General features: G+C 34.5%; 1 protein-coding gene across 9 annotated transcripts in view; it reads right to left on the bottom strand.

Annotated features, from left to right (window-relative positions):
• LOC113740566 (uncharacterized) overlaps positions 1 to 10,921 on the bottom strand; it is a 32,669-nt gene extending 21,748 nt beyond the window's left edge. For 4 of the 9 annotated variants that reach the window (XR_011813788.1, XR_003460523.2, XR_011813792.1 and 1 more), the window contains exons 1-2: positions 10,642 to 10,921; positions 307 to 381 (exon numbers count right to left, since the gene is read on the bottom strand). Coding sequence is in view for 1 of the 9 variants with exons in the window: in XM_027268111.2 (XP_027123912.2) it covers positions 307 to 381; positions 10,642 to 10,677 (111 nt within the window). In the remaining 8 variants the exon portion in view is untranslated. Of the gene's footprint in view, positions 1 to 306 lie in introns of all 9 variants that reach the window. The other 5 variants (XR_011813791.1, XR_011813790.1, XR_011813787.1 and 2 more) reach the window with 4 other exon arrangements.
• Positions 10,922 to 11,318: the final 397 nt, after the last annotated feature.

Genomic DNA, 11,318 nt, shown 5'->3' with positions numbered 1-11,318 from the left:
CCTTTGGTCAAGAAGACAGAAATTTCAGCAAGTAAAGTTTACAAAAGGAAAACTGGAAGAGAAAAGAGAGAGAGACATCTTTCAAACAGAAAGAATGATCACAGAGACATTTTCTCAAATAACTCACCACTAAGTCCAGAACCAACCCAGACAGCACGCGATCAAGAGCAAAAATAAAAGATTAACAACAGAAGCAAAAACAACTCAATATTCGACAATATCCAGCAAGAAATTCACCCAAAAAGAAAAAAGCAAGAAACAAATTAAAAGAAACCTTGACAAAGTAAGAGAAAAATAGAAATTAACCTGACAAAAATTGAGCTTTTTTCTTCGACTCCTCATCTCAACCACTTCTTCTTCATACGGCTCCCAAATTCTCCTCTCCCACATCAGAAAAGACAATTTTCTTTATTAGTTCATAGAAGAAAAATGAGAATAGATATGGCTGGGATGCATTTAAATAGTAGTAGTAGGAATGAGTTTAGGTGGTGGCACATAACAGATAGTTTTCATTTCTGCACACTGCTTCTCAAGAATCTTTGGAATCTTCGTCTTAAACTCCCTAGCTCTAGGACTCCCCTCTGAAATTATTCATCCCTTTCTCTCTCTCTCACCAGCAAAATGTTCTTACTTATACTAGGAACAAGGACTCTATATAAGAAATAAGTATGAGAGAAAGCAACCAAAAGCAGCCAGGTCCAACCGATAATGTCTAAAAATATATTCTATTGTAGGCACAAACTTTCTTAAAAATTCCATAAATGTCGTTAACCACCAACAACTTTGGAAGATCTCAAGTATGTTTTTGGAGCGAGTAATTATGTAATTTTCCTCAAGTTGATAGTCTCAAAGACACTTTCTAGGTCAAACAGCTCACTAAGATAGATGAAAACAAATTCCAAATACAGATTTTATTAACTTCTCAGACATTTTATATATCCTTGACATAACTAATAATGACTCAACCCCCTAAAATGTGGATGAATTCAACTATGTTCTCGAGAGAATGATTCTGCTATTGCCCTTAAGCTGATAACCTTAAAGAAACTTCCAGGCAAATATATAACCAATTATCCTTAGTACTTGAAAACAGATTCCAGGCAAAGATATCAACGACTACCCCAGTTAATGGAAGGAGAATAAAAGCTTATTAAACAACATTGATTCATCCTAAAACAAACCTACCAAAGATCAGCCGTACAACAACCACATTCTAAAATGAATTCAATCTTCATATTGGATATCCTTTCAATGTCAACCCTTGAGACAATGCACCAATACACACTAGACCAAAATTACTTCAGAATCTGGATATTTATCTTAGGAGTGCCAAATTTATACACCTCTCTCACTCAAAATTATCCTCAAAATTCATATGGTGACCCACTCTATGGAACCAAAACAAAGTTAATCCACAACTCAGGCCAGCTGATCCCAAGTATAGATTATCTTTACTTAAGTACATAAAGTCTTATTCCCCAAGATTTAGTTTAGATCCACTCCTAGATGTCATGTTTCCATAGACTGATGACACAAGCTTCTCACTCCCAATTTTACCCCTCCTTAGATGACTCTTAGCTCTCACTACTACTCAATAGTTCAATATTCCTCTATACCAATGCAATTGTCAAAAGATAAATTGAAGTCATATCTAATAAATAGACCATGAAAATATCAGTCCATGACCAGACAGCGGGGCAAAAGAAATCAGTGTTTCTCATAGAAGTTCAAATGCTACTACACTTATTAGCTAATATAAGTGACTTGTCCAGTTAATAAACCGTTCTGTGACCTTCTATCTCTGAAAGGTAAACGGGCAAAACCATTGCTAATTGATTAGAGCTCAATAGATAATGCACAGCCTACAGTTGTAAAACAACTATCTCTGTGTATTAATATTTCTTGCTATCTACTACTAAGCATGTACGAGGAGTCTGAATACAAGAGAAGCAACAAAAAGCTGCCAAGTGTAACCAAGAATGCTAGAATATAAATTCTATCCTAGGTAAAAAAATACTACTAATTAGTCTTTACATCACTAATAAAGACTCAACCACCTAAAATAATTTTAACTCTGTTCCAAAGGTGAATGATTCTGCAGTTGCCCCTAAGCTAATAACTTTCAAGAAACTTTCGATGTCAAACCACTAAGCTAATTACTTGAAAACAGATTCAAAACATAGATATTAATGGCTACACCAGGCAATAGAAGGAGCATAAAGTTTACTAAGCAAAATTGATCCATCCTAAAACACATCTACCATAGATCACTCCTACAACCACATTCTAAAATCAATTCAATCTTCATATCAAACATCTTTTTAATGTCAACCCTTGTGTTAGACCATAACTACTTTAGAATCTGGATATTCATCTTAGTATTGCCAAATCTATACATCTCTCTTACTCAAAATTCTCTTCAACAATCATATGGTGACCCAGTCTATAGAACCAAAATAAAAATAATCCACAACTGAGGCCGGCCGCTCCCAAGTATAGATTACCTTATTTAGGAATCCAACAAAGTGCACAATGTCCTGTTGCCCAAGATTTAATTCAGATCCAGTCCTAGATGTCCTGTTTCCATAGTCTGATGACACCAACTTATCACTCCCAATTTTACTCATCCTTAGACGACTCTTAGCTCTCACTACTACTCGCTAGTTTGACATTCCTCCATAAAAAGGCATAATTAGTGTCCCACAGAAGCTCAACCGGTACAAGACTTATTAGCTAATACATGTGACTAGTCAAGTTTACAAGCTAATAAACCATTCCTTGACCTTCTATTTCTGAATTGCAAACTAGCAAAACCATTGTTAATTAATTGATCATTAGGTTACATGCACAGCCTACAGTTGCAAAACCATTATGTCTACGTATAAAGACTGCAATCTATTATAGATGATGTACTGAATATGAGAGAAGCAACCAAAAGCCACCATGTTAACCAAGAATGCTAAAATATAAACTCTATCCAAGGTAGATTAGTACTACAAATTTCATGAATATATCCTTGGCATACACCAATAACAACTCAACCCCCTAAAATGTGAACAATTTTAACTACGTCCTTGAGGTGAATGATTCTGCAATTGCCCCTAAGTTGATAGCATTCAAGAAACCTTCCAGTTCAAATTGCTAAGCTGTGTACTTGAAGACAGATTCCAAACATAGATATTATAACATAGATATTATGGACTACACCAGAGAGTGGAAGGACAATAAAAGCTTACCAAGCAAAATCGATCCATCCTAAAACACATCAACCATAGATCAATCCTACAACCACATACCAAAATTAATTCAAACTTCAGATCAGATATCTTTTCAACGTCAACACTTGCGACAATGAACCAGTACACACTAAACCATAATTACTTACAAATCTGAATTTCCATCTTAGCAGTGCCAAATCCATACACCTCTCTCACTCAAAATTCCCTTCAAACATCATATGGCGACCCAGTATATGGAACCAAAATAAACTTAATTCACAACTCAAGCCGGCCACTTTCAAGTATAGATTATCTTTATTTAGGAAGCCAACAAAGTGCACAATGTCTTATTCCCCAAGATTTAATTCAGATCCAGTCCTGGATGTCATGTTTCCATAGTTTGATGACACCAGCTAATAACTCCCAATTTTACTCATCCTTAGACAGCTCTTAGCTCTCATTACTACTCACCAGTTCGATTTTCCTTTATACAAAGGCACGAATCTAATAATTAGAGCATGAAAAGATCAATCCTTAACCAGACATGTCTGCAAAAGTAATAAGTGTCTCACAGAAGCATAAGCACTACTACACTTATTACCGAATACATGGACTTGTCTAGTTACATGCTAATAAACCATTGCGTGATCTTCTGTTTGTCAAAGGTAAATGAGCAAAACCATTGTTAGTTAGTTGGAGCTCACTAGATTATGCACAGCCTACAGTTGTAAAACTATCATGTCTACATATAAACACGTATATCCACTCCAGAACTTCTACAAGTCTAAATAAGAGAGAAGCATCCAAAAACTGCCAGGTGTAACCAAGAATGCTCAAATATAAATTCCATCCTAGGTAGAAAATACTACGAATTTCATGAATATGTTCTTGACATCACCTATAATGACTTGATCCACAAAAATGAAACAATTTTAACTATGTACTTAAGGTGAATAATTCTTCAATTGCCTCTAAGCTGATAACCGTAAAGAAACTTTCCAGGTCAAACTGCTAAGCTAAGTACTTGAAAACAGATTCCAAACATAGATATTAATGACTAAACCAGACAATGGAAGGAAAATAAAGCTTACTAAGCAAAATTGATCCAACCCAAAACATATCTATCAAAGATCAGCCATACTACAACCACATTCTAAAATCAATTCAATCTTCATGTCGGACAACTTTTCAATGACCCTTGCGACAATGTGCCAATACACACTAGACCATAATTACTTCAGAATCAAGATATTCATCTTAGTAGTGCCAAATCTATACACACCTCTCACTTAAAATCTCTTCAACAATCATGTGGCAACACACTCTATGGAACCAAAATAAAGTTGATCCACGACTCAAGCCGACCGTTACCAGGTGTAGATTGTCCTTATGTTAGAATCCAACACAGTGCACTATGTCATATATCCCAACATTTAGTCAAGATCCAGCCCCCAATTTCATGCTTTCCACAGTTTGAAACCAATCCTAGCTTGAGCTACCTAAAGTAATTATACCAATTTCTCATGCCTCAAACCTAACCTGTCTTTGGATGACAAATTAAATGCTTTTGCTTTCACTAGGACTCAGTAGTTCAGTATTCCTCTTACAAAAGGCACTTGTCAAAAACAAAGATTGAAACATTATCCAATCATCAAAAGATCAACCCAACACCCAGGCATCCATGCAAAAGAAACTAGGTGCATCTCTTAGAAGGTCCAGTTCTACTACACTTATAAACTAACTAATAAAAGTGACTAGATAAGTTTACATGCAAATAAAACTTTTGTGTTTCTGAAAGGCAAATGAGCAAAACCTTTAATAGTGGTGATAGAGTTATGGACAGCCTACAATTGCAACTACTTTATTAAAAACTGATATCTGCTTCAAAATATGCAGGAGGCTTAATTCAACATTTCATACAAATACACAAGGATAAGAAAGATCTTGTGAATCTCACCTTCCTGAAACTTTCCCTAGCTCTACGACCTCCGCCCCACAATCTGCCCATCTCTCTCTCCCTCCCTCCCTCCCTCTCTCTCTCTCTCTCTCTCTCTCTCTCTCTCTCTCGCTCACATTCACAAACAGAAAGACACACACTCCACCAGCAAACAAGAACATTATACTGGAGAACAAATAAGCATGACAAAAGAAATGAAAAGCTGCCAGGTCCAATCCACTGCCCATCTCTCTCTCTCTCTCTCTCTCACACACACACACACACAAACAGAAAGACACACACTCCATCAGCAAACAAGAACATTAGACTGGAGAACAAATAAGCATGACAAAAGAAATGAAAAGCTGCCAGGTCCAATCCATAATATTAAAAACTAAATTCTCTATAAAGCAAAAAAATTTCTAAAAATTCCATGAATAGGTCCTTAACATCATTAATAATGAGGTTAACCCCTAAAGGTTCAAAGTTTTCAACCATGACTTTTTCAGGCAAGTGGTTCTACAATTTCCCTTAGACTGATACCTTAAATACTTTCCAGGTCAAATTGCTAAGCGAAGTACCTCAAAGCAAAAAATCCCTCTTCTCCTCCTTTCACTTTTATATTCCCACACAAAACAGCTCACTCAACTCACCCCATGCTTGGATTCCTACTTTGGAAGCCTCACTCAAATCATCCAGGGCACTCCATTGAGACCTTCAAGTTATAGCTTTAATAAATATCAGAAAACTAGTATTTGCTCGTAGTATCAATTTTATCAGGTCAAAACCCTTGACTCCTTTTTTTCTAGTATTTTCTTTAGCTAAAGAAAAAAAATTAGGTTTGTGCCACATGAGGAGGAAATACGAGAAACTAATGAGTACAAAGCATGGATGATTCCCACTCATGGCATGGTATTTTGTAAGTTAAAAGGGAACACAAAAAAAAAGATCACAGTAGTTTCAAATATAAATTTCAAACATTAATAATCAGCAAAGCGGAGGATAGAACTCTGCAATTCTACAACAATTTTACACAATATGAAATCAAAAGTATAGCAAGAAATGGAGAAATAAAAAAATTCAAAAACAAAAATGCAATGCAAAAACAGATTACACATTGGAATTCGCACTTCAATCTCAAAGAAACCATAAAGCTTAACAACAAAAAACAAACTACTTAAAAGCAGTAAATCAGTTCATCATGCAGTAAGTATTTTGTTCCTTGATAAAGTTGGTTCACAAACTCCCAAATATCATATTGTTTGAAAAATAGATCTTTTGCCCCTTTGAGGCTTACAAAAAAAACACTCATAAGAGTAGATAAAATAAGCCATCCAAGAGTAAATGGTATATCCTTCAAACAATACAGTGCTTGTGAGTTGTGAACCAACTTTATCAAGGAACAAAATACTTAATGCATGACGAACTGATTCTAAGTACTTTTGTTTTTAATTGGTAAGGCTTTATAGTTCCTTTAGATTGAAGTACGAATTCAGATGTGTAATTCTGGATTTATATTGTAATTTTGTTTTTGAATTTCATCATTTCTCCATTTCATGCTATAGGTTTGATGAAAGATTATTTAAAATTGTAATATAAATGTAGAATTCTGTGCCTGGTTTTCTGGTTTATGAGTATTTGACTTTTCTGTCCTAAGATACTTTGCTCATTAGTTTTCATTAAGAGCTTACCAAACACTATGCCATGATTGGAAATCTTACAATGCTTTGTATGAGCTATACTTGTTTTTTTCTTGTCATGCACTTCATAGTGCCTCAACATAAAATGTTTCTGACAATCTTAATTTCTACTAGCCAGATTTAGTTTTTTTGTTTCCCTTTAGTATACTGCTTAATTATTCTTAAAAACATTATGAGGAGTAGTTATTAGAACATAAATCAAATATCACTAGCCATCCTATGTAAAGTGAGTAAAAGTTATTAGCTTACTAAATAAATATTAATTCCCAATGCAACGCTGTCCCTTATTCCATCATTCATTAGCATTTGGTTTGTTTTGATATGCAAGCCAAAGTCAGTATTACCTAGTCAATCATAATGAAATCTTTTACTTGTTATCTCACTTAGAACCTTAGAGCAAATTCAGCATAAAAAATTCTGAAGACCCAGCAAGAAGCTACAATAATTATTCTAGTGTCTTATGGATGCTTCTTAAAACACACAGGCACACCCAAAAGCTCAATATTTCATCTAAACTAAACTTCCGCCAGCCTTAGATTTTCAGCTTTTCTAAGGTGAATGATTCTGCAATTGCCCCTAAGCTAATAACCATAAAGAAACTTTCCAGGTCAAACCGCTAAGCTAAGTACTTGAAAACAAATTCCAAGCATAGATATTAATGACTATGCCAAACAATGGAAGGAAAATAAAGCTTACTAAGCAAAAATTGATCCATCGTAAAACACATCTACCAAAGATCAGCACTACAACCACATTCTAAAATCAATTCAATCTTCATGTTGGACATCTTTTCGATATTGGCCCTTGCAACAATGCGCCAATACACACTAAACCATAATTACTTCAGAATCTGGATATTCATCTTAGTAGTGCCAAATCTATACACTTCTCTCACTCAAAGTTCTCTTCTACAATCATATGGTGACCCACTCTATGGAACCAAAATAAAGTTAATCCACAACTCAGGCCGGCCGCTCCCAGGTGTAGATTATCCTTATCTTAGAATCCAGCACAGTGCACATTGTCTTATATCCCAAGATTCAGTCAAGATCTAGTCCTCAATGTCATGCTTTCCGTAGTCTGAGACTAACCTCTCCTTGGATGACAAATTAAATGCCTTCTTTGCTTTCACTAGGATGCAGTAGTTCAGTATTCCTCTTACGAAAGGCACTTGTCCAAAATAAAGATTGAAACGTTATCCAATCATCAAAAGATCAACCCAACACCCAGGCATCCATGCAAAAGAAACTAGATGTATCCCTTAGACGGTCCAGTTCTACTACACTTACAAACTAACTAATAAAAGTGACTGGTTAAGTTTACATGCAAAAAAAAACCTTTGTGTGTCTGAAAGGCAAATGAGCAAAACCTTTAATAGAGGAGATACAGTTATGGACAGCCTACAATTGCAACTACTTATTAAAAACTGATATCTGCTATAAAATATGCAGGAGGCTTAATTCAACATTTCATACAAATACACAAGGATAAGAAAGATTTTGTGAATCTCACCTTCCTGAAACTTTCCCTAGCTCTAGGACCTCCCCCCACAATCTGCCCATCTCTCTCTCTCTCTCTCTCTCATACACAAAAAGAAAGACACACACACATAGACTCCACCAGCAAACAAGAACATTAGACTGGAGAACAAACACGCATGACAAAAGCAATGAAAAGCTGCCAGGTTCAATCCATAATATTAAAAACTAAATTCTCTATAAAGAAAAAAATTTTCTAAAAATTCCATGAATAGGTCCTTAACATCATTATTAATGAGGGTTAACCCCTAAATGTTCGAAGTTTACAACAACAATTTTTTCAGGTAGGTGGTTCTGCAATTTCCCTTAGACTGACACCTTAAAGAGTTTCCAGGTTGAACTGCTTAGCAAAGTACCAGAAAGCAAATCCCTCTTCTCCCTCTTTTACTTTTATATTCCCACACAAAACAGCTCACTTGTATTCTGACTTTTGATGCTACACTCTAATCATCCAGGCACTCCATTGAGACCTTCAAGTTATAGCTTTAATAAATATCAGAAAACTAGTATTTGTTTGTAGTATCCATTTTATCAGGTCAAAAACCTCAACTCCTTTTTTTCTATTATTTTCTTTAACTAAAGAAGACAAAACTTGGTTTGTGTCAAATGAGGAGGAAATACAAGAAAATAATTAGTACTAAGCATGAATGATTCTCACTCATGGAATAGTATTTTGTAAGTTCAAAGGAAAAAAAAAAAAGCACAGTAATTTAAAATATAAAATTCAAATATTAATAATCAACAAAGGTGAGGTTAGAACTCTACAACAATTTTACACAATATATCATCAAAAGTATAGCAAGAAATGGAGAAACAAAAAATTCAAAGACAAAAACGCAATGCATAAACAGATTACACTTTGGAATTCGAACTTCAATCTCAAAGAAACCATAAAGCTTTAACAACAAAAAACAAACTACTTAAAAGCAGTAAAGCAGTTCATCATGCATTAAGTATTTTGTTCCTTGATAAAGTTGGTTCACAACTCACAAACATCATATTGTTTGAAAAATAGATCTTTTGCCCCTTTAAGGCTTACAAAAAAAAACACTCATAAGAGCAGATAAAATAAGCCATCCAAAGAGTAAATGGTATATCCTTCAAACAACACAAGTGTTCGTGAGTTGTGAACCAACTTTGTCAACGAACAAAATACTTAATGCATGATGAACTGATTTATTCCTCTAAGTACTTTTGTTTTTAATTGGTAAGGCTTTATAGTTTCTTTCAGATTGAAGTATGAATTCAGATGTGTAATCTGGTTATATATTGTATTTTTGTTTTTGAATTTCTTTATTTCTCTATTTCTTGCTGTAATTTTGATGAAAGATTATTTAAAATTGTAATAGAAATATAGAATTCAAAGCCTGGTTTTTTGGTTTATGAGTTTTAGACTTTTCAATCCTAGGGTACTTTGCTCGTTAGTTTTCATCAGGAACTTACCAAACACTATGCTATGATTGGAAATCTTACAATGCTTTGCATGAGTTATACTTGTTTTTTCTTGTCATGTACTTCATAGTACCTCAACATAAAAGGAACCCCTTTCGGACAGTCCTAATTTGTCCTTGCCAAATTCAGTTTTTGTCTCTCTAGTATACTGCTTAATTATTTTTAAGAACATTGTGAGGCAAGTTATTAGGACATTAATCTAATATTGCTAGCCATCATATGTAAAATTAGTAAAAGGTGTTAGCTTACTAAATAAATGAATATTAATTCCCATGCAACGCTGTCCCTTATTCCAACATTCATTTATTTTTGGTTTGTTTTGATTTGCAAGCCAAAGTCTTGAGTTACTACATGGACACTTAATTCCCCTGTTCAATTAATGTGCTTTCCAACATAGAAGTTATTTCTTCTTTTTTTTTTTGGCAACAAGGGAAAGCTTCTGCACTAACATGGAGGAACTGTCTGAACTTCTGCTCCTTTGGTCAAGAAGACGGAAATTTCAGCAAGTCAAATTTACAAAAGAACGAAAACTGAAAAAAGAAGAAGAAGAAGAAGAGATAGACATCTTTCAAACAGAGGAACGATCACAGAGACATTTTCTCAAACAACTCGGCTATAAGTCTAGAACCAACACAGACAGCACATGATCGAAAGCAAAATTTGAAGATTAACAACAAAAGCAAAAATAATTCAATATTCAATAATTCCCAGCAAGAAATTCACCGAAAAAATAAAAAGCAAGAAACAAAGTGAAAGAAAGAAACGGTAACAAAGTAAGAGAAAAATAGAAAACTAACCTGACAAAAATTTAGCTTTTTTCTTATTCTCCTCATCTCAGCGGCTTCTTCTACCTAGGGCTCCCAAATTCTCCTCTCTCACATCAGAAAATACCAACTTTTTTTCGTTCACGGAAGAAAAATGGGGATAGGTATGGCTGGGATCCATTTAAATAGTAGTAGTAGGAATGAGTTCTGGCGGTGGCCCGTAACGGATGGTTTCCGAATTCCGCGCGCTCCTTCTCAAGAAGAGTGGCGGCACCAACGGTAAAAAATTTTTTTTTTTTTTTTTTAAAACCAACGGTAAAATTATATCCGAATTTAGTACTGGAATAGGAGTGAAATTTCTAAATTGTGTCCTGCTGATATTTATTATAATTTGAGGAAAATCCCTCAGGTTTGAAGAAATTATACGTACACCCCCTATTTCAAGCGTCTTGTGTACCCTGAAATAAACTCTTCTTTTTGTATAGTTTAGATGAAAAAATAAAAATTCTTTTGCCAACTAAAACAAACCAAAAAAAAGCTTAATTCTTTTACCTGCCACTATATCTCCTTTTTTTTATAGGACCTCAATTTTTTCTCCCTTTTTTGAAAAGATTAAGATTTCAACGCGATAATTTAACTCTTGATTCCTTGCACTTTCTGAATATTATTTTTTTTTTTGAATTTGATTAAGTAACTTATCTCTTTGTTAT

This window comes from Coffea arabica, chromosome 4e (assembly GCF_036785885.1).
Source record: "Coffea arabica cultivar ET-39 chromosome 4e, Coffea Arabica ET-39 HiFi, whole genome shotgun sequence".
Lineage (NCBI taxonomy): Eukaryota > Viridiplantae > Streptophyta > Magnoliopsida > Gentianales > Rubiaceae > Coffea > Coffea arabica.
Note: the sequence above shows the minus strand (reverse complement) of the source record. Positions and strands in the feature narration are given on the sequence as shown.